The 23559-nt window shown below is 40.9% G+C and overlaps 2 protein-coding genes and 1 pseudogene across 14 annotated transcripts in view; 1 reads left to right on the forward strand and 2 right to left on the reverse strand.

The window, feature by feature from the left end:
- LOC135347271 (probable serine carboxypeptidase CPVL) overlaps nucleotides 1–14132 on the forward strand; it is a 42799-nt gene extending 28667 nt beyond the window's left edge. For 2 of the 9 annotated variants that reach the window (XM_064545187.1, XM_064545184.1), the window contains exons 2-7: nucleotides 9954–10096; nucleotides 10508–10647; nucleotides 11537–11658; nucleotides 11967–12069; nucleotides 12829–12941; nucleotides 13920–14132. In XM_064545187.1, the coding sequence (XP_064401257.1) occupies nucleotides 11566–11658; nucleotides 11967–12069; nucleotides 12829–12941; nucleotides 13920–14060 (450 nt within the window). In that variant the 5' untranslated portion in view covers nucleotides 9954–10096; nucleotides 10508–10647; nucleotides 11537–11565 and the 3' untranslated portion in view covers nucleotides 14061–14132. Of the gene's footprint in view, nucleotides 1–9094; nucleotides 9378–9657; nucleotides 9791–9953; nucleotides 10097–10507; nucleotides 10648–11536; nucleotides 11659–11966; nucleotides 12070–12828; nucleotides 12942–13919 lie in introns of those variants that run through there. The other 7 variants (XM_064545185.1, XM_064545181.1, XM_064545189.1 and 4 more) reach the window with 5 other exon arrangements.
- LOC135347261 (formin-like protein 2) lies at nucleotides 126–23556 on the reverse strand. Of its 5 annotated transcripts, XM_064545161.1 has the most exons (17): nucleotides 22926–23535; nucleotides 22694–22738; nucleotides 6588–6867; nucleotides 6140–6295; nucleotides 5611–5659; nucleotides 5378–5445; nucleotides 5074–5235; nucleotides 3252–3338; nucleotides 2936–3004; nucleotides 2539–2619; nucleotides 2049–2181; nucleotides 1673–1836; nucleotides 1474–1575; nucleotides 1031–1075; nucleotides 920–964; nucleotides 730–793; nucleotides 126–476 (listed from the first exon to the last, which is right to left on the reverse strand). In XM_064545161.1, the coding sequence occupies exons 3-17, from the start codon at nucleotides 6798–6800 to the stop codon at nucleotides 292–294; spliced, it is 1623 nt and encodes a 540-aa protein (XP_064401231.1). In that variant the 5' UTR covers nucleotides 6801–6867; nucleotides 22694–22738; nucleotides 22926–23535; the 3' UTR covers nucleotides 126–291. The 5 variants fall into 5 exon arrangements, with proteins under 5 accessions (XP_064401231.1, XP_064401233.1, XP_064401235.1 ...); XM_064545163.1 differs by lacking the exons at nucleotides 5378–5445; nucleotides 5611–5659 and having other exon boundaries at nucleotides 22926–23534; XM_064545165.1 differs by lacking the exons at nucleotides 5378–5445; nucleotides 5611–5659; nucleotides 6140–6295; ... (1 more) ...; nucleotides 22694–22738; nucleotides 22926–23535 and adding exons at nucleotides 3821–3968; nucleotides 4294–4489; nucleotides 4703–4843 and having other exon boundaries at nucleotides 5074–5209.
- On the reverse strand, nucleotides 8054–9021 carry LOC135347278 (uncharacterized; annotated as a pseudogene).
- Nucleotides 23557–23559: the final 3 nt, after the last annotated feature.

A 23559-nucleotide genomic window follows, 5' to 3' on the forward strand; every position in this document is an offset into this window, starting at 1 on the left:
TGCATGACTAGCTATTGTGTAAACTGTTCATAATAATGTTCATCCCTGCTTCAAGTATATGAACTGCACTATATATAGTAAATCTCACAATGTCATACATGTACATGTGCATACTTATAATTACATTCTCGCATATGCCAACTTGTTATAGTAATACGGTAAAGCATGGGTCATCAACGAACATACAATACATTTTATTACATGTATAATTATATGAATTGAGCAAAGAAACACAAAATGTACAGAAGACAATATAACGGTGAATGAAATGATTTTAGCTAGCTATACAGATTATTTCAGCCATGGTCTATTGGCACCGTAATTGTCCTCTCTAGCTTTAGTTCTTCTCTGTAGGGACTTGAGAAGTTCATCATGTGGTGAGGGTGCTGCCACCTGATTGGACGACGTAGAGTTGCCATGCTTACGTAATGTGTTACGTCTGTAGTTGGCCGGTCTGTATGCAGTGTTCTTCATACCTGTATATAGTACAAGCACAAGAGCGGCCGATGAATTCAGAATTGGTACACTGTCATGTATGTAGTAGCAAGCATGCAAATCTATACTATAGTTCAGTAGTTACAGAAGATAAAATAACCCAGGGCCAAATCTACACCTAAAAAATGTGCACGCTGCTCAGTAAACTTCAGACTACCAAACTATATACAGTCTCAAATAATGAGCCTAGACAAGTGGTTACACACAAGTACTGACAGTAGCCAATCAACTAACCGGAAATGATCTCTTCAATAGCTCCGTCGTAGATCTGAGGCAGTACGTCCACACCCTGATCATCCTGTACACACAAGCAAGCAGGTTCTCAGTTAATATATAGACAGACAGAACATTCTCAGTTGATATTTAGACAGCAAGTGATTATTATTCAAGAGATATTCTTATACCAGGAGAGGGTGTTGTTTACCTCTGATAAGGAAGTGTCATCCACGCAAGGTAATACACACAGTTGCTATAATGGAGGAATGAGAGAATGTGTTAACAGAATGATTGATGTACGCTCTTGTGATATACTTACAGCTTGTCTGATGGCTAACTTGGCAAGGTTTTCACTGTCTGCTTTCTGTATAGAGACAAAATATCATTCACCATTAAAACTGTACTGTATACCACACCCACACACTGTACATGACTGCACTTAGAAACACTAAAATACAAATACATACGGGAAAGAGGAACCAACATTTGACAAAGGTTTGAAACAATTTCTTTGGACAATGTATAAACAAAGGTGAACATGTTGTTTGTAGATAATCAGTAGCCCTCATCTCCCCTGAAGCATATCAAACAGGAAACCACCACAGACCACTAAAGGTGATTGATGGTATCAGCAATAGTTGTAGGGTCAACTGCTGGTTACCTAGGGCAGCATACTAGAAAGACTGATCTCATGACATGCCAACATCTATCCTACATGTCAATGCACAACACTCGTTATTATAATTATAGTAAGAAAGTTACTCTGAAGTTTGTGACGAATCTGTGCAGAACGGGGAAGATGGAGTTGGGTTGACTCAGTTTAGCATTTTCTCCAAAGTATTGCACAACTTCTCCGAACGCCTCCTACAAAATGAGGTTTACATGTGGTGTGATCGATAAGCAATTGGTAATTACATGTACGTAATAACGATGTATAATAAAATCTTAAAGCTGAGCTGACCTTGGCAGTCTCCAATCCTTTCTCCAGCTTGGTGACCTTAGGCTCTGCCTCCAGACAGAAGGTCTTGAGGGGAGTGTTCTGTTTATTGTTGATGAGCTCTCCAGTCGCTTCCTTTATGCCCTTACTGATCTGACGGAAGTCGGCCATGAGTAGGTCCAGAGAGACTGTGTGTGTGGGTGTGTGAGGTGTGTGGTGTGTGGGTGTGAGGTGTGTGGGGTGTGGTGTGTGGAGGGGTTGATAAACATCAACGTTTACAGAGCATGTCTATTGTAAAATAATATTAGCCAGAGAGACAGTGATTCAAAGTACATATAATTCCAAGGCTGTTTATAGAGCTAATGAAACAAGAAGCTGATGATAGACACCATTTTCTCACCAGGTGCAGCCTTATCCAGGTAGGTGAGCTCATGGACAAATCCTAACAGCAAGGGGAACTTGTCTCGTATCACTCCTGCTACGTAGTGCATCAGTGTTACCGTGTGGTCACTAGGGGCCTTGGAATCACGCAGCTGCATGGGTAGAGAGAGAGGAGGTCACACCTACACATGTACTCATACACCGTATAACGCGGAGCTTTTGAGAGGCTTTATTCTCGTTGTTTTCGTGTATTCATGAAAATTAGATGTGCAAAGATTAAAAGCGTGGCTCCGGTAAGCAGATATCCCACAAATATGCAACCAAATGCTTTTAGAGGCCATTCCACGAAATGTAAGTACCTCGAAAATTTCGCGCCATACAGTATATAATCATGCTCGTGTCCTATATGGTTTGCTGTACATGTGTATGCTTGAGAAAAAGTTAATCCATCCACAAACAGTCATAATTTATTGTCTGTTAGAGTGAATCAGTTTGTGTGGCCAGCTCACCATGTCCAGAGAGGCCACCTTGAACCCGTACACTCCGCCCCTCTTACTGCTGTTCATGTAGTTGCCAAACGCTAGAATTATCTGCGCAATAAGATACATAGCAAGAGTAAACCACAACCAAATGAGAGCAGAAAGCAAGCTACACATTATTAATAGAATATTGCTACAAACATGTACATGTACATGCATGTACGTAGAGTCACACTGATTATTGTTGGCACAACAGGAGGAAAGGCAGTAGAATGTAGTCTGAAAGGTATTGAACAGTATAGGGGGACTCTAGCCTCCCCCGGAGCCCCCATGCTTTCTATGATGCTGTAACAAGCAAGTACGGGGGCCACTAAAGTGAAAGTGAATGTCTAAGTTCAACAAGACACACAGATAGCAGTTTGCTCACCTCCAAGACTTTCTTAAAGTGGTCTGAAGAAGTCACAGATTTAGAGGCTGCTATCACTGCATCAATTTGCTGTGAGGAGATAATGCACAGGCAGTACTGTAACTATGTATGGAGAAGTTATTCATTTGTGAGGAGGTTTAGAGTAGTAGTCAGGCCAGAACAAACTACCTAACACCTCATTCAATGGGGCAAAAACTTGTTTTCTAAAGATATTCCTTGTGGGTTCCACCGCTACAATAGTTGTTAGGCAATACACAAGGCAGGGGAAGCCGCACAAGTACTACTAACACATGTATAATTATTATGCTCAACTCACAGGGATTAGAATACCAATGTCCTCCTCAAAGTTGCCCATGAAGATCATCACATTCAGTCGTGCTTGTAACCTCTCCACTCTGTATAACTGCACAATGAGGGAATAGGATAAGTAACTACCAAGGGCCGTCATGAAAATGAAAATTAATGGCCTGCTGCAAATATGTGATTTGAGCATATCATCTGAAAGAGCTAGCTTTCAAAAAAATAAAATCGTTGGAATTTGACCATTGAACTCTATTTAAAGAGATAACTCTAGTAATTTCAAAATGCAGCCTATACGTAGCTACCCATCACCTACAGCAAGCTAAAGTCTATTTGTGTTGAGTTTGACCTTCATAAAGTTGTCATAACTTTTTCATACTTTACTGAAATTCAAAGTTTCATATACCATTGGATTCCTTGTTAAAAAGCGCTTCTATCTATACGCTGTAGTTAAAAGTTAGCATTTTCCATGTAGAAGTCCCAGGCATACTTGTCCACCACATAAAGCATAAATGAAGCCATAATTGACCACATAACTTCCGGGGCCAAACTCAATGCAAATAGACTTAAGATTGCTTCTCTCACCTCAAACACGAACCGGTCATTGTCTGGCAGGGTCTTCGGGTCTTTCTTGTCTTTCTGGAACTGACCAAACTTCTTAACCTCGTCTTCGTTGGGAGTCACTTTGTTTAGGATCTCCACCAAATCCACTGGCAGACGTTCCAAGTCCATCCTGGGGGAGGGGCCAACAAGAACATCAAAGGGTGGGTGTGGTGTGTATAATTATAATCAGTCACGCACAGTAGTAAACAAAATAACAACGCATGTACAGTACTTGTATATCAGAGGAGGTACGACAGGCGTGGTGCAGCTCAAGCAATTAGCCTTTGATTGAATAATAATTATCCTCCCACGTCGTATGTTTTTGCTGAGAGTAATCAGAGGCTAATTACTTGAGCTGCACCGCGCCTGTCGGACCTCCTCTGCTTGTGTATCAATTGTAAACTCCACATTAATTTGTTTTCAGATCCCCTGCTACTGTAGCTAACCATACTTACTGTGTGATGACATCTTTGAGCTCCTCTGAAGAACACGTAATCTTCCTCCGTGCAATGGCAACGTTCTGAGATCTGTTGGTGTCCAGTAGCCCTTCCTTCTGCACCGTCTTCTTGCGGGGGGTGGGCTTTGGCTTGACTCCCTCTCCGTCAGGCTCATTATTAGCGGGTGTGTTCAGCTTGAAGGTCTCCTCAAACTCTGAGTGAGAGAAAAAAACCAATTGAACAGTAGAGCTATGTGATACCGATCTTGGAGTTTCGGTCTCCATTGTTTTCGAAAAATAAACAAAGTACTGGATCGCTCGATAGTTATAAACAAGTACATACTGCAATACGTGAAGACATATATGAAATATTAAAAGACGTACAAATGACAAAATTTTCACACTCTAATCACATGACCACCCCTCACCGGTAAAATCAATCAGTTTGATGATTTTCTCATCGTCCATTTCAGTAAAGACAGTGCCTGCGATCTGGGTAGCTGGGATACTGGACCAGTTGAGTAGGGGCAGTTGATACTTGATCTCAATCTTCCTCTTACCCCCGCGGACTGGGGACAGCGGGAGAGAGAGGGACAAGTACATACAGTGTGAAGTATAAGCTCTACAGCTACATGTATAACTATATGTACGATGAGTACAGTAGGATTCTGATAACTGAACAAATTCTGAGCTGAAACTTAAGATACAGCTAGTAACTTAATTAGACAATAAAAATTTCTTCTTCAGAAAAAAGTTGGCTCCTTCAAAAAGCAACTGATAATGATAAGTGTTGACTTACTTCCGAATTTTCCTCCCAGGGGTGGAAGTGGTGGTGCTCCCGGCCCCCCTGGTGGAGGGGGTGGTGGGGGGGGGCACCCGGCAGTCCAGGAGGGGGTGGGGCACCTCCGGGGAGTGGGGGAGGAGGGGGTGCTCCAGGAGGGGGAGGGGCATCTGACGAAGGCTGTGGAAGAAAATAACATACATGATTATAACAATTTACTGCATTTGTACAAAACCAACCATACATCTGTCTAATTTCATATTTATATATGTGCTACAGTGTGTACATGCATGACCTACAGATGCTTCAACAGTCAACGTACAGGTAATGTTCCAGTTTGTGCCTCCTTGACAGTTTTGTTCAAATCTGATAACTTCTTCTCCAGGTCAGCTAGGAGGGAGAGGGCAATGGAGAAAAGTAGTCAACAAGATGATTTATATATGCAGAATCTCAGAGCAAGTATTTTTTTGTTGGTCTGTTCTCTCAATCTTATAAAAGATCATCTAGAGTTCTCAAACCCATAAAGTATTTATACTAGCTAGACATGATTCTCACCAATTCTCTTGAGTGACTGGAACTCTGCAGCCTCATGTTTCTCTTGGAGCTAACGAGACAATGTGGGCGTGTCATCATACATGTACATACAAGGGTGTAATAAACACAGTCGCATAGCCTCAGGGCATGATTTGGTAAGGGGTCATCATAATATAAAACACACGTAGCATGATCATCCTCGTATGTATTGATGTAACTACAGCTACACTGTACACAATAAACATGAAATGCACAATTGCTTTAACTCGTGTTATGAGCACTCAAAGTTTGATAGTAAACAGCCCCATTTAGGAAAATCACAACTTTAGGTGATAAATTATAATAATAGTTTATTCTTCGCGAAAACAACATTTTCATTCTGAAAGCAGTCCCTGATCTAAACACATCATTAGATAGTATTTAAAGGGGCTACAAACGCATCTTTTTATTTTGAAAATGGTTACTCTACTGTTTTCTCTCCCATACACACATTGCATGCACTGTCTGCCATTCTTAGTATCCTAACATCGACACCATATACTGTACATACCTCCGCCATTTGAGACTTGGTTTGTTCCACAGAGGACAGAGCGTCCGCCTTTGTCTTTGAATCCTCTATCAGACTCTCCACGTGGAAGAAGTTTCCCTGATAGGCTGAGATCTGCGAGAGGAGATTCGGAGCTACCGACGATGAGGACTTGAGTCTCTGTGTGTGTGTGTGGGAGTGTGTGTAGGTGAGTGTGGGCGTGTGGGTGAGTGTGGGCGTGTGTGTGTGTGTGCATGGGGAGGGGGGCATAATAATAGCAATAACAGAGAAAAAGAAAATGCTTACGAGGGTAAGTCATACATGCACACAAACTATACATATCGACTACTAAAGAAGATGTGTGGTTAAACACACTATGACGCAGCGTAGCTACTAGTTAGAGCTCAAAGCCTGTCATAAAATTGAGTACACAACCAGAAAATGGACGTATGTAAACAGCAGCAGACCTCACCTCAATAAAGTCGTCAAGTCCGAGCAGAGTGAACTCGTGTTGCAGGTGCACCCTGAAGTTCATGTCCTCAGCAGAATGCACAAACACGTTGATGAAGGTCATACAAGCCACTTGGAATTCAGCACTTGCTGTGGGCTCCATGAAATAATGGACTAGCTTCTCAAACCGATACTGTTTGTTGTTTTCCTTCTTGAAGTTGTCCACTGATTCCATTATCTTGATGTGACCACCCTTTACCAGACACACGGCTGCTAGGAGCTCAATCACAGCTATAGCAGTCCTGTGTGTGTGTGTGTGTGTGTGGAGGGGATGGTGTGTGTGGGCAGTGTGCGTGTCGAGGGGGTGGGTGTGTGAGTAGGTGTGTGTGTGTGTGTGGGGAGGGGGTGTTTTCATAACTAATTTGTGATAAGGAAGTGTCATCCACGCAAGGTAATACACACAGTTGCTATAATGGAGGAATGAGAGTTCACCATTCAAACTGTACTGTATACCACACCCACACACTGTACATGACTGTACTTAGAAACACTAAAATACAAATACATACGGGAAAGAGGAACCAACATTTGACAAAGGTTTGAAACAATTTCTTTGGACAATGTATAAACAAAGGTGAACATGTTGTTTGTAGGTAATCAGTAGCCCTCATCTCCCCTCAAGCATATCAAACAGGAAACCACCACAGACCACTAAAGGTGATTGATGGTATCAGCAATAGTTGTAGGGTCAACTGCTGGTTACCTAGGGCAGTATACTAGACTGATCTCATGATATGCCAACATCTATCCTACATGTCAATGCACAACACTCGTTATTATAATTATAGTAAGAAAGTTACTCTGAAGTTTGTGACGAATCTGTGCAGAACGGGGAAGATGGAGTTGGGTTGACTCAGTTTAGCATTTTCTCCAAAGTATTGCACAACTTCTCCGAACGCCTCCTACAAAATGAGGTTTACATGTGGTGTGATCGATAAGCAATTGGTAATTACATGTACGTACTCAACATTGATGATACCATTTGAAAGGTCTCTTTTTAAGCTGTCAAAAACCCCCAAAATAGTTGAAATTGAATGCACGTTATGGCAGCTGAAAGAGTCCTCAAACCATTGATTAAACGGAGGGGGGATGAAGTTGGTATGTAATAGACGGACTATAATTATAACACGAGTGTAGGGTCCAATTTGTCTGACAAAAGCGTGGGCTATAATTAGGGTATACGTTGGTATAAATGTTCGCGGTAGATGCTTGATCAGCGAAAACCATGAACATTTATACCCTCGAAATATCCCCGCTATACGGTAGCTAGGGAAATACTGAATGGAAGGAACTACCTACAGACAACACTGATAGTACACTCATAGGGAGGTAATAAACCCTCCACTGATATAGCTAGTGCAGCACTATTAGCATGCAGTGGATGAGATGGTGGTCTCACACACACACAGCTATTATCCGCCCACTCTCTCACATGAAGAACTGAGATCCGTTGGTGATTGGTCCCTTGTTGGCCATTGAGAGGAGGAATGGTTTCTCGTGTTTGTGCTGGAACACCTCATCCTTGAACATGCCACCATAGATGGACTCCCCACCCATTCCACCACCTGTGTGGGGTGTGGGGGGTGGGTATGTGTGTGTGAGGTGTGTGGAGAGGTGTGAAACACAAAGATTGTCCAATTGTCTTCGGGGAAACTAGTGAAGATGTGCAGTACCCTTGTGTGTACACGTAATTAACTTGCGACTAAAAGATATTTAAGCATCGTATTTTTTCACACTTAGGTACAGAATTGTATCACAAATGACATGATACAATGTCCATACTGACCGCAGCTGAAGTCTCCTCCTTGTACAATGAAGCCCTTCACTATACGGTATGGGTGTGCCCTTGTAGTGTAATGGCTTGAACGTGCTCTTGCCCCTCCCCCCTCTCACCCGTACACAGACACCGGAAGTTCTCCGTTCTCTTGGGAACCACATTACTATATAACTCAAACACAACCCGCCCAGCTGAACAAGAGAGGAAGAAATACTTTTTACGACAGTCTACATTAATACAGCATATTAAAATGTCTACTAGATCTAGTACAGCTTGATTATACAGCCAAACCAACACATCCATAACTTACTTGCCACTCCATTGATAGCTATGTCAAAGAAACATCGTGGAAGAGGAGCAGGCATCATGAAATTAGGCTATCTTCATGCATGGAGGGTGTATCTTTTACCACATGGCAGTAGTTGGGCGTTGCTGTTGGATTGGACTGATACGCCCATCTAGCCAATAATTGTGATCTTACCAATGTTTCATTAATGATCTTTACCCTAATAAAGTATCAGATTTAGTACACAATGCATTTTCACAACAATTAACACTAGACTACAAGTCAGAAAACAGAGAATCTTGTGCCTTGTTTTTTAATACTTGACCATACCATAGATTGAAGAGAGAGGGATAGGAAACGGAGTGGTGCACGTGATGATTTTACATTGAATCTGCAGTGGAGCCTCGAAAATTATCCGCGCTACTCCCTATGAACGAGGCTATTAAGCACACTTTTGCCGGGTAACTCCCAAAGCTGTGTTTCCTCGAGACATAATCTCTTTCAGCAACTTAAAACACGCCTAGTCCATGAGCCACGTGTAGTACTTGCTAATGACTGACCACACCCAGTAAAAAGAGACTTTCCAATAAAGTTATATGTTCCCAAGGCTGTTTTAGAGCTATTGGAACATGTAACGTGTAAGCGTGCTGGTTATGACTACTACAATAGGTATAGACCTTGAAATATAAGTGAGTTGCACGGACTAAGCACAGTTACTTGTAGTTTATTATGCACTGAGTGTAGAAATAGACATTGTTGTGATGGCCTCGATTAAACCGCACCGTAGCGCGGATGTTACTCGAGATACAAACCGTTTCCTATCCCTCTAACTCTTCAATCTATGACCATACGTACAAGACCCTCCTCTTTGACCATACTGGCATACAAGACCCTCCACGATTTTTGCAACGCTATTCTTTCAATTGTTTTATCAACGATCTTTACCGTATATGACAATTTGGCATCAAGTACGTGCAGTCTTGTTTTATGGCTGAAGTTGCTTCTACTGAACAGCTCCCAGTGAAACTGGGTCAGGAATACCGAATAAAACTGAGCAAAAGCTTCACCTTCCCCAGGGAGAATGCCTATTACACCATCAAATGTGAGTCAGAGTTTCTCCGATTTACACCATACTAAAATATCGCCATGCATACATAGAGTTCATCTCCTTCAGTGAAGGATTATATAAACCAGTATGATAGGAAGACTGTAGTGGCGTGTCTCCACCCCCTTAGTCTTAATATAAATACATGTATTTTTTTCAGCCTAATTTTACCGAATCATTTAGTGACTGACATTGATGGCCACTGTATCAGATGACTTGAAGCCTCTGTCAGTGGATCCCACAAAGCCTGGTAAACTGCGAGTGGCTGATGATGAAGTGAACGTACGACTACCAGTAGTACAGGTGAGGGGATAACTGTAGCTTAGCTACAATCACTTCCTCCATACCCTGAGGTTGTATCTAGGGAAGTGAGCAGTCACCGTGGTGGTACACTGGGGTACTGTACAACTAGCCCAGCATCATATCATACACTATTTGCTATCTCACAGCAACTGAGCTAGATCTATTAGTAGGTTTCTAGGGAGCAAACTTAATAAGCAAGTACATGTAGTTGTGTAGTTACAATTATGAGCTCTCCAATCAGCTATTTTATTGTGAGGCATGTTTGCCAATAGAGAGGTGGCCTCCTAACACAGTCAGGTCCAAACACACAATTATATGCTATGGAGATGTTGAGTGGCTGTATTATAGAGGGTGACTACAATAGACAGGTTTGACTATAACTACATTCTGCCCCCCTCCACTTCCACACAGGCTGAGTGGATTGATGATGTGGCCCAGTTCAGAGGACCCAAGAAGCCTGTCACTAAAGAGTGTGTGCTCATCATAGACACTGTGTCTGGGGAGGCAGTACTGGAGAGGATCAGTAACAACATCCAACTCAAGGCCATCAGGTTATTAGTAGGACACTCAGGCAGAGTCAAGTGTATTATGTGTGTACACTAACCACTAGGACACCCTCTATAATTATTACAGCCCAGGTTAATGGAGTTGCTTGCTTATAATTATAGACAAAATCTGCTGTAGCAAAAGTCACTATAAGGGCACCAAAGTGTAATAGCTTCCCAATGGTGGGGACTCTTCAGCTGCCATAACTTGAATCCAATTTCAACGCCTTTATGATTTCTTGAAAGCTTAGACAGAGACCTTTCAAAGGGTGTCATCAAAGTTTATAATTATTCAAGCGATAATAGCATTTGCCAATTTGGCAATACCATGGACAATAGCCCATGGTCCAAAGGCGAAAAATGACAAATTACGGCCCCAACGATTTAAACACATAATTTGATCAGTCTCTTTGTACGCTTTCAGAAAATCATAAAAATGTTGACATTGGATCACCAGTACTGAAGAGTTATGGCTGTTGAAAGATACATGTATGTTTAACTACAACCCCCCTCCGTTTGTTCAATGGTTCGGGGACTCTTTCATCTGCCATAACTTGAATTCCGGGTATCCAATTTCTGATTTTCTGAAAGCTTAGAAAGATACCTTTCATATTTGAGAGATAAAAAAGCAATTCTTATTTCTGCTGCTACCCCTCACACATACACACACACCACATCTATTTAATGCCTGTTCCCCATTCCCAACACTCCCATCACCACCACAAAACCTCTAGACAATTCCTGAGGTTTATTATCATAAAATCACCTCAACCAAGCAACCTACATTTATACAGATAAGACACCCACCCACACACACACACACACATGCACACACACACACACACACGCACGCACGCACACACACACACACACACACACACACACACACACACAGCATACGCTGACCTTGTGTTCCAGTTTGGAATGGCTGACGAGAACCAAGCCACTTACATTTATTCAAGGACCAACACGGCTGAGCAGTACATCAAAGCTGAACGGTTTTACGATGGCTTCAAGGTACACACATTATACACAGCATCAGAACTCTAGTCACAGAGGCAACTCTAGTACTCAGTACCTGTACAGGAACCAACTACTGAAGCCACTGACTAACTACAATGTATGTGCATCACGTACCCCCTTTCGTCCACCAGGGTTCAGTACCTAGCAGTTAGTGAACATTGTAGCCAGCTGTGTGCTTGTCTAAGCTATTACTCAACGCAGCTGTTACGGTTTATTCGGTGGCCAATTCACAGAAGCTCAGCGTCCAAAATCCATTTCACATTCTCAAAGTAGGTATAACATGTTTGTGCCGACTGTTGCAGATTTTTGATGCTCTGCTCAACGGAGATCTGATACCGTATCCTACGTACTTGTACAACATCACTGGATCCACCACCTACTACAACATTCTCAGGACCTCGCTAGGTACACGTATGTTGATAGAGTATGTCAGAAAGTGTTGGATAGAAGTATACAGTCCTGTTTGGAGTGGTATATACTCTTTTTACCTATACGTAGTGTACTGAACATTCTACTGTATTATTTACCTTATGTTGGTACATACTTAACCAGTGTTTGGTTAAAGGGCTCTTGTTTGAGTAGCTGATTGAATTTGGGAATCTGTACAAGTTAAGTTGTGTGTATGGATTGAATTTGGGGAAGTCCTGGACTATACAATTATCTCTATTGTGGTCATGTACTGTGTTAGAGGACATTGAGAAGCTGTGTGCATGGCAAAGAAAGATTAGCAGTAATACATGCTGCCCCTCCCCCAAGCCATAGTCTAGCCTGCCACCCTGTTTGAACTGTACACTGGGGGAAACACTGACTTAAGTATTGTAGGGTGTTGTTGAAATGTCATGCCCTGGGGTGATTGGTTTCTCCCTGTGTGTATACTTGTGTAAGGAAACCAATCTATAGCTGTCACCCCTTGCAAGGGCAGACCAACAGTGGCTATAATAAAGAGGTAGTCTGGCTCAAACACATGCTATGGAGACTCTGAAGCTTGTTAACCTGGCTGTATTGTAAAGGGTGCCTGATTATAGGCTGACCACAATAGAAAAGTTTCACTGCATTTAATTTAGTTACAGTATAAGAACTGTAGAGGGAAATTGCTGACATTTTGGTCATACAAATTGATTATTTAAGACAGTTCTTCACATTCAATATTTCTTATTCGTCCAGCCTCCCCTGATTTTAACTACTACGTTCCCTTCATCAACACCACTGACATCAGACGAACCATTCACGTCGGCAGTCTCAGCTATGGCTATCACGCTGAGGTGGACAGATTAAAGGTTGCTAGTTTTGTATATGTTCTTACCCCCCTCCCCACACACACACACATTTCTTGTTCTTACCCCCCCCCCACACACACACACATTTCTTGTTCTCCCCCCCCACACACACACAAATTTCTTGTTCTCACCTCCCTCCCCACACACACACAAATTTCTTGTTCTCACCCCCCCCCCTACACGCACACACATTTCTTGTTCTCCCCTCCCTCCCCACACATACACACATTTCCTGTTCTCACCCCCCCCCACAGATAAATTTCTTGTTCTCACCCCCCCCCACAGATAAATTTCTTGTATCACCTCCCTCCCCACACACACACAAATTTCTTGTTCTCACCCCTCCCCCCCACACACATAGCCTCGAGACCAGCCGTTCGTTATCTGAAAGAACGCCTGGTCAAGTTCCAATGTAGCACTCACTCTAGCTGAGTCAGCGTTTTATAGCATCATAATGATATTCATGGGTAATACACCTTGTGCGGACCTTTGTGGGCAATTACCTGTCCAAGAAATTCCTGGACCATAGAACGAGTGCTACATTGGAACTTGACCAGGCGTTCTTTCAGATAACGAACGGCTGGTCTCGAGGCTACCCACACACACACACATTTCTTGTTCTCACCCCCCCCCACACACACACACATTTCTTGTTCTCACCCCCACCCCACACACACCCACATATTCTTGTTCTCACCCCCCCACTCACACACATATTCTTGTTCTCACCCCTCCCCCCACACACACACACATTTCTTGTTCTCACCCCCACCCCACACACACCCACATATTCTTGTTCTCACCCCCCCACTCACACACATATTCTTGTTCTCACCCCTCCCCCCACACACACACACACACATATTCTTGTTCTCACCCCTCCCCCCCACACACACACACACATTAAAGGTTTCTAATTTTGTTATGTTCGGGTTAACCCTAACCCTAACTCCCACACACACATTTCTCCCTTCACAGATAGGAGATGATGTTGCCGGGTATGTGAGGACAGTGAACAAGTTTATGCAGGTGGTCGTGAGAGGGGGTGGGCACATTCTCCCGTTTGACCAGCCGGAGAGAGCACTCAACCTCATCCAGAACTTTGTGAACATGCAATAGCCTATTATAATTATGTTGTCTGGAAATGATCATGCTTCAAGTATAAGGATAAAAATGAAATTTATAATTATAGTCATGTCATTTAATATGTTGTTTGAAGAGAAGATTTTAATTACCAAATCAACGAAACGATCAAAAACAATTGCTATTAGAGACATAAATAATTATGGAGTGTATAATTATTGTATAGAGTTTATACTCTCTGCCCAATGGTACACAAAAATATACTGTACATGTATAAGAAAGATAGCCACCGATTGGGAAGACTTATCAGATTTAGTATACAAACTAGACCATAACATAAAACAGGAGTCATGCATACATACTACCAAATAAACACAATTCTTCGTCTGACATCAACGTACTCGGGACATGTGACAATGTTCTTTTTTGTATTCCTAGAAGTTCCGAATTCTTTCAGTGTTTTGTTTTCCAACAGCCCCCTGACAATTTGGGAGTAGTCGGTGATCTCAGCATTGAGGTGAAACACCTCTAGAGTCTTGTTCTTGGCTAACACATTACCGACAGCTTCAGCCTCTTCAGTGGTATCAGTGTACGGTATAAAATCTGAAACGTACAGACGGAGTATTAGGTGTTTAACTGTATTGTTTTCTCCCAATGCTTCCAAGGCGGGTAGTAGCTCCATTGGCAACGACGTATCAACCCAATGTAGTTCAATAAATTGTAGAGTTGTATTAAGTTGAAACATTTGGGCCAGTCCTAAATAATCAAGCGGTTCACCATAACTCATAATAATAGGTGAAATAGTTAGCTTAGTTAGACTTGTGTTAACTTGCAGTCCCTGCATTAAATGACTCGGGCTACTTTTGAAATTCCTATAACACAGTGTCAATTCCTCTAGAGATGTGTCAGTCTGTAGACACTCACCAATAGCTTCATCAAAATCGCAGTCAAGGTTACATGTAAGTTCAAGGCTTTTAATGGAATGTAATCGATTGTCTTTGAGAGAACGTAAAACTTCACAGGCATTATCAAGACATAACAAAGTTAGTGATTGCAAGTGCTGGGGGGTACAGAAATATTCAAATTGGCCCATTTCACTTTGGATATCGAGTTCTTTAAGTATCGGACAATTGAGTAGAGTACTAAAAAGCTGCTCAGATTGTGCGGGGGTCAAGTTAACACGGGAAGAGCATCGCAGATATTGTAAGCTTAGTTTCCAGTGGCTTAATATTGAAATTAAGTTTCTGATACTAGACTCTGAAAAAACCTCATTGTCTGTTGAAAATATTCTTTTTGCTTCGTTATCGGTAAACGAATGTTCAAACAGTAAATGTGGTAAGATTTTCGTGTTGTTCCTTTTTAACTCAGTCACGTTCAATCCAATTGAAATACACCAATTATAAGCATCTGTGATGGGTAAGTCAATAATAGAAATTGCTTGTACAGCAATAGGATCTTGTACCAAATGTATCACCAACATTTCAATACTAGAATGTGCAATGAAGTCAGACAACAACTCTTCATCAACTGGCGATACTTGAGCACATTTCAAAACTTTCAAGCAGTGTTTTGGCTTCAAAATATCAAGTATTCGTATCACAGTGTCTCTTGAGATGCCAAAATCTAGCTCTACAACACTTAAGTTTGGAGATAGCTGTATAGTGTCAAATATTTTTAATACACATGGAACCTCAGGCCCAACAAATTCATTGTCAATAATATTACTGATAGTGACTCTTTCTAATTCTGGTAGTATCCTATCAGTGAGTGTATGCCAAGCAGATGGAATCTTGAATGTGGTAGACATTTTCAGATGGCTTACACTTAGAGTAAAAGAAGGCAAAACTTTGTTGATTCCTGCTAATATCATTGATCTATCCACATTATACACATTGTCATTAAACTCGAACATGTCCATTAGAGTTACTTTGAAATGAGCAGACGCTACAACATAACCAAGTGCAAACTGATCAATATCATCCTCATCATTTAGCGGTGGTTCATACAGCACATTACAATACAAGTCCTTCATGGCTTGCACATTTTGGCTTTCATAGATCCACAGAATTTGATCACTTGAGAATTCACACATTCTCTCGGCTTTTGATGATCCTTCCTCATAGTAGTACAAGTAATTCGGAGTTGGAAGTACACACTGTGTCCATGGGTCATTCAGTTTAGTCAATCCAGCTAAAAACAATAAAATCATCTTGTATGATCCATCATTAGCCTTCGTTTCAAACAAAATAAATTGCTCGTGTGGGGTGTTATTTTTCCAGACGTAAAATGCAGCGAGGAACTCTTGAAGTGTTAGATGAAGGAAATTGTAAGATGGAGAACTGTTTCTTTTCATTATGGATTTATATAAAGGATATACACTGTTCATGAATCCAAGTGTAGTGCTAGCATCAGCAATATCTTCTTTGAAGAAAACCAACTGTTGTTTTTCTTTCGTTATTCCATTGTACGCAATTTGGCAGAGCTTATCAAAATGTACCTGAAGTGACGAAGGTAACTCACTCAGCTCACCACTCCAATCACTCTCTGGTTTGTCATGCAAATATCTTATAATCAAAACTTGAGAGTATGCAGTGTATAGTTCAGTTGTTGTGTTAGGAAAGATGCTATTGCTTTCGTCGTGGCATTCTCTGTAAACTTCAACTACAATTCTGGCATGAAGAGGGTTATACATTGCACTAGAGATACGTGGATTAGAGTCAATGTATTCACGTAGTTCTGGTGGAGCCCCATCTTTAATCATTAGATCAATATACTCAAGAATTTTTTCTGAAGAAAATCCCAAGATTTCAATGAATTGATCAATTCTTGAACTACACTGAGTAGCAGGTAGATCACATGCCGCCCAGGGTCTAGTAGTAACAAGAACAGTACAACTAGAAAGAAGGTCTCCGGTTATTAGTTTCATAAAAATAGAATCTTTTTGTCTAAGGAATGGTGGTAACTCATCTAGGCCTTCCAAAATGAAAAGAATACCGTGCCCATGATGATTTTGTATGGTAGTAGTAGCAACAACATTTTCAGAAGCATCAATATTTTCACATTGAAATAGATCAACTAATTCTACAGCTTCCTGAACATTCTTATCTCGAAGTCGGAGCAATACAACGAGGGAGTAATCTGTCCAAACCTTACCATTAGCCCATTGTCTGCACAGTTCCCATGACAAAGTCGTCTTACCTCCTCCAGGAGCCCCTTTAATTACAATTAGCTTAGAGAACTTGCCCTCTACTTTGGAAGCTATCTGGTCCATTGTAATTCTCTCTCTAGGAAATCTATGCAGCTTGCCTTGAACTATTAGTGACCAAGACTTTTCCATTTCCTTTCTTGATAAATGTTTACTTACATCCGCACATTCTAGCTTAACAAAGTCTTTAACACACTGGAGAGGATATTTGTCATCAGCAGGGAGGGATCTTGTATCGTAAATACTAGTTAAGTATGCTCGATAAATTCCTATTGCTTCATCTGGTTGAATGATGGAACGAATATCGGATTTGGATTCTATAATAATAGAATCATCATGAAGCAAAGTTAAGGCCCTTCAATAAAGTAATTATAAACGTATAAAGTGTGGATACACATACCTCTCTAAATAGGAACTATCCCCCAAACTTTCTTACATGATAAAGCGTACAGATATGTGTCTTTTATCCATCACTGTACACACAAACTAATAATAATTATTATGTAAGGCAATTCACTCACTGGTTGGTTCACGAGTCGTTGTAGACAATTTTTGCTTCTGAGATGGCCCAAGCGAAGTATGGTCATCTGAAAGTAAGTAATTGTTTGCATGGTAAAATACTGTTTTTGAGTATTTTTCAATGCTGGTGGCTGTGTCCTCTTTTCCCAGACTGCGGACAATAGTTAGAAGTGCTTGAAATGTCGCTTCTTTGGGTTTCCTTCTCTTCCAGTACTTCAAGCATAGATGTACTGCAATTTGTGTGCCCTCACTGGCTTTTGCTCGCGTTACATCACCGTTTTCATGAGGGTTTAGTGATATTGCGGCAGCAAGAAGTGTAGCACTATCAAAATAAGCAGCCAAATGAATCAGATCTTCATCTTTTATCACCGTATCTAGCATTGAATTTCCCAAGCTTTCTGTGAATCCAGCACCACCTAATGAACAATATTATCTTTCACAGAGTCAGTATAATTATATATTATTATTATGTCATGTATCACAAATAATAATGCAGGTTTGGTACAGCGTTGTGCTATAATACGGTAGGCACATATAAATAAATGATAAACCAAAACACAAATGGAAACAAAACATTCAATAATTGACCCTCCAAACTATTCTACCGCAATAGATTCAGCGTTACTATCCTGAGCTGTACGAATATTTAAAACACGAAAATTAATATTAAAAATAATGAGTATTTCATACGAATTTGCACCAACGAATATTACTCGCTATATAGCTATATACGGTAGGTACACTAAGTCTACTTGCTGAACTACGTACACTATAGTAACAATTGTAGAAATTATGGTAACTAATTATGATAATGGGCAATGGTGACCGAAGCTATTAAGATCAATGCCCGTGGTTCCATATTAATTTTATCAAGTAATATAAGAAATAATTGCAAGCCCTCCAAACTAAATAAATACAGTACCACTCCAAATAAAGCTGTGCTTCCATCCCAGTACATAAACAATGTATAGCAATCTTTCAAAGGTGCATGTCTTTTATTCTATCTATCACCACTCACACAAACTACCGATTAGCTAACTCACTGGTTGGTCCAGGAGTTGTTGTGGACAATGCTTGCCTCATAAATGGCCCAGGTGGAGTATCGTCATCTGAAAGTAAGTAATATTATTGTTTGCTACACAATGGACTGAAGTACAATAGTACTCCATCAGTTACATTCCTGACTAGGCTGGTAAACTATCCATTCATATACAACTTCCATCAATACAAACTACCGATTAGCTAATTAAGGTGATTCACTCACTGGTTGGTTCAGGATTCATTGTAGACGTATTTGTTTTAGATGGCCCAGGTGAAGTATCGTCAACTGAACGTAAGTAATTGGATACTATATAATTATATACAAAAGTACATAATTATAGTAGTATACCTGATGTGGTCAACTACGTATATACCCATGCGTTCACATACCTAAGTCTATCCATAGAAATGCTTATAGTGTGGTCGAGGTTAGCCTCATCACTATTCATACCTGTACATGCCTTCTCTATAGCCTCAGCGACATCATTCCGTTCAACTGTTGGTGCTCTGAGACTCTGACATATTTCAGAATAGGTGAGAAGGCCAGTCTTCAAGCGAACAGCCAGCACTTCACATAGACGAATTTGATTATCTCGATGTTTATCGCTGATATTATTAAGGGTGTCAAAACCTAATCCCAGATCAAGTCCCAGGTTGAACCAGTTTCCAGCGGCTTTTATCAGGTTCTTGTAAACAGAATTCAAATCATCGAGAGTAAGAATTGAGCCTACAAAAATTACCAGTGAATGGTAAGTGAATGGCACACACATGGTTTAAGCATACTCTATAAAAAACTGACAGCAGTTTGTACAAAGAGACTGCTTACCAAGCGTTGGTCCAGGGTTTGCTTCAACATCTCCTGACTGTAACAGTAAGCGGAATATCAGTAACAGTATATACAGACTGAGAGTGGGGGGCCGATTAGAGCTCTGAACTCTCACTTGGAACTGGGTCGGCTTTTCTTGAGTATCAAAAACTAAAAAACACGAGTGACGTTTATAATTATTGTGGCAGTAAATATTCATTTGATTACCTGATGTGGTTGAGTTCCATTGTTTCCGAGGGTTCCATCTCACCAAGCAGGCAGTGATGAGTGAGTAGCAGGTGATAAGCACAGCTGACAGAATGAGAACGGTCAGTGCACTCCCCCTCCATCCCAGCTCACAAGGAAACACTCCGGTCCAACTCAAGTCAACCACAGGGCAAACAGGACGTGGGGGAGCTGTGTAGAGTTACATAAATATATTCATGTGCGGTGACATCACAATTGTGGTCATGACTCCGTGAATACCAAGAATGCACTAATGCCTACTGTATAGCGGGTAATCTTCGGGGGACAAAATATTTGTGGTTCAGGAATAATTATTAAGACATTTCGTAGGTAATATTTTCGTGGTTGAACTTGCAAAGGTAGGCAAGGTCGCTTCATTCATGGATAAAATATTCATTCAGGCCTTCAACCACGGAAAACCAAAAATATTTTGTCCCACAAAAATCACCCTCTATATGGTATTTAAAACTGACCCTTTAAGTATAATTACATTGTGGCCTATGCCCCGTATAATAATTATGCTCTGTATAGTCGAGTAAGCGCTAATAATTCAGTTTCTACGGTAGACTACTACAAACTAGCACAGTGACACTCTCTAGCTTCCTAGATCTCTGTTGACCAGTAAGCAGTGCACCAAGAATGCTTCCACCTCTGTATGCAAGAGTAAAACATACAATTAACTTTTCTTCTTCATTCGCCACGTGATACAATAAACCCCGAAGTAGCCACACCCAGATTGGCATAAGCACCTACAATATAAAGCTGGAGTAGTGTCCATATTATATTTTCTACACATAAAGTTCGGTACTGCAAAACATTCAATTGAGTAAACTGTGGTCTGTTCTGGGAAGTATTGCTAATTAGTATACTGATGACTATCAAGTGGTGACCAATACAGGGCAAATTCTGTTACGTACTGTAGTTTAACACTTTTACTCTTATCTACTCTTGACTATAAATACACATGTAGCTGTAACTTAGTCTCATGGACCAGCCGATATATCATATCGTCTAGCAAATTACACATGAGCTACTTGTGTTGTGCAGCTGTCTAAGTGACTGTTTGCATTGATAAGTGGTTAGTGGTTAGAGGACGGATGTGAAACCATATAATTAAAGCTAAGCCTGCAGCTGTGCAGTTTCACAACTTACTACAGTCAAACACTTATCAACCACTTAGAGCGCCACGACATTTGTGGCACGGTCAACACAACTCTGTACGGTGAAATTGGCCAGACTCTCTTTCAGGGTTTGGGTCAGCGAGACTATAGCTGTAACTTTCCTCTAAGTACACATAATTATAGTTATATGTTATGTGGCCTATGCCTCGTAAATGCTCGGTATAATTATACCAAATTAAAATGTATGATAAGAAATGTTATGCAATTATTGGTGAGTATGCTTCACTGACTTACAGGAAAAAGTTTGTAAGAAGAGTATGTATCTGATGGTGACCATAATGAGGTAGAGTTGGTAGAGGACAGGGGTGATCAACACAGAGGCAAGGCTGGCTCTGAGCTGCCAACTAGGCTTACGGAAAACCAGGGTAACATCGTCGTCCAAATCATTTGAGAAATAACGGGCATGTCTCTGAGATGTCATCTTCATAGTTCTGTCAAGAATAGACCAACTTGTGCCAGCTCCAAGATTAGTGTTGCTTCTTTAGTGCAAATTTTATGCCAGTCGAGTCCAAACAGAGAATCTTGTGGTTTGTTTACTTGACCATACATACAAGACCCTCCTCCTTTGACCATACAAGACCCTCCCCGTTTTTTGCAACGCTATTCTTTCAATTGTTCCATCAATGATCTTTACCTTATAGTTATGCATGACTAGCTATTGTGTAAACTTTTCATAATAATGTTCATCCCTGCTTCAAGTATATGAACTGCACTATATATAGTAAATCTCACAATGTCATACATGTACATGTGCATACTTATAATTATATTCTCGCATATGCCAACTTGTTATAGTAATACGGTAAAGCATGGGTCATCAACGAACATACAATACATTTTATTACATGTATAATTATATGAATTGAGCAAAGAAACACAAAATGTACAGAAGACAATAACGGTGAATGAAATGATTTTAGCTAGCTATACAGATTATTTCAGCCATGGTCTATTGGCACCGTAATTGTCCTCTCTAGCTTTAGTTCTTCTCTGTAGGGACTTGAGAAGTTCATCATGTGGTGAGGGTGCTGCCACCTGATTGGACGACGTAGAGTTGCCATGCTTACGTAATGTGTTACGTCTGTAGTTGGCCGGTCTGTATGCAGTGTTCTTCATACCTGTATATAGTACAAGCACAAGAGCGGCCGATGAATTCAGAATTGGTACACTGTCATGTCTGTAGTAGCATGCATGCAAATCTATACTATAGTTCAGTAGTTACAGAAGACAAAATAACCCAGGGCCAAATCTACACCTAAAAAATGTGCACGCTGCTCAGTAAACTTCAGACTACCAAACTATACACATTCTCAAACAATGAGCCTATACAAGTGGTTACACACAAGTACTGACAGTAGCCAATCAACTGACCGGAAATGATCTCTTCAATAGCTCCGTCGTAGATCTGAGGCAGTACGTCCACACCCTGATCATCCTGTACACACAAGCAAGCAGGTTCTCAGTTAATATATAGACAGACAGAACATTCTCAGTTGATATTTAGACAGCAAGTGATTATTATTCCAGAGATATTCTTATACCAGGAGAGGGTGTTGTTTACCTCTGATAAGGAAGTGTCATCCACGCAAGGTAATACACACAGTTGCTATAATGGGGGAATGAGAGAATGTGTTAACAGAATGATTGATGTACGCTCTTGTGATATACTTACAGCTTGTCTGATGGCTATCTTGGCAAGGTTGTCACTGTCTGCTTTCTGTATAGGGACAAAATATCATTCACCATTCAAACTGTACTGTATGCCACACCCACATACTGAACATGACTGTAGAAACACTAAATACGGTTACCTAGGGCAGTATACTGTACATGCATAGATGCCAACATCTATCCTACATGTCAATGCACAACACTCGTTATTATAATTATAGTAAGAAAGTTACTCTGAAGTTTGTGACGAATCTGTGCAGAACGGGGAAGATGGAGTTGGGTTGACTCAGTTTAGCATTTTCTCCAAGTATTGCACAACTTCTCCGAACGCCTCCTACAAAATGAGGTTGACATGTGGTGTGATCGATAAGCAATTGGTAATTACATGTACGTACTCAACATTGATGATACCATTTGAAAGGTCTCTTTTTAAGCTGTCAAAAAACCACAAAATAGTTGAAATTGAATGCAGGTTATGGCAGCTGAAAGAGTCCTCAAACCATTGATTAAACGGAGGGGGGGTGAAGTTGGTATGTAATAGACGGACTATAATTATAACACGAGTGTAGGGTCCAATTTGTCTGACAAAAGCGTGGGCTATAATTAGGGTATACGTTGGTATAAATGTTCGCGGTAGATGCTTGATCAGCGAAAACCATGAACATTTATACCCTCGAAATATCCCCGCTATACGGTAGCTAGGGAAATACTAAATGGAAGGAGCTACCTACAGACAACACTGATATTATAGGGAGTACACTCATAGGGAGGTAATAAACCCTCCACTGATATAGCTAGTGCAGCACTATTAGCATGCAGTGGATGAGATGGTGGTTTTACACACACACAGCTATTATCCGCCCACTC

The sequence above is a fragment of the Halichondria panicea genome, chromosome 14 (assembly GCF_963675165.1).
Source record: "Halichondria panicea chromosome 14, odHalPani1.1, whole genome shotgun sequence".
NCBI classification, from domain to species: domain Eukaryota; kingdom Metazoa; phylum Porifera; class Demospongiae; order Suberitida; family Halichondriidae; genus Halichondria; species Halichondria panicea.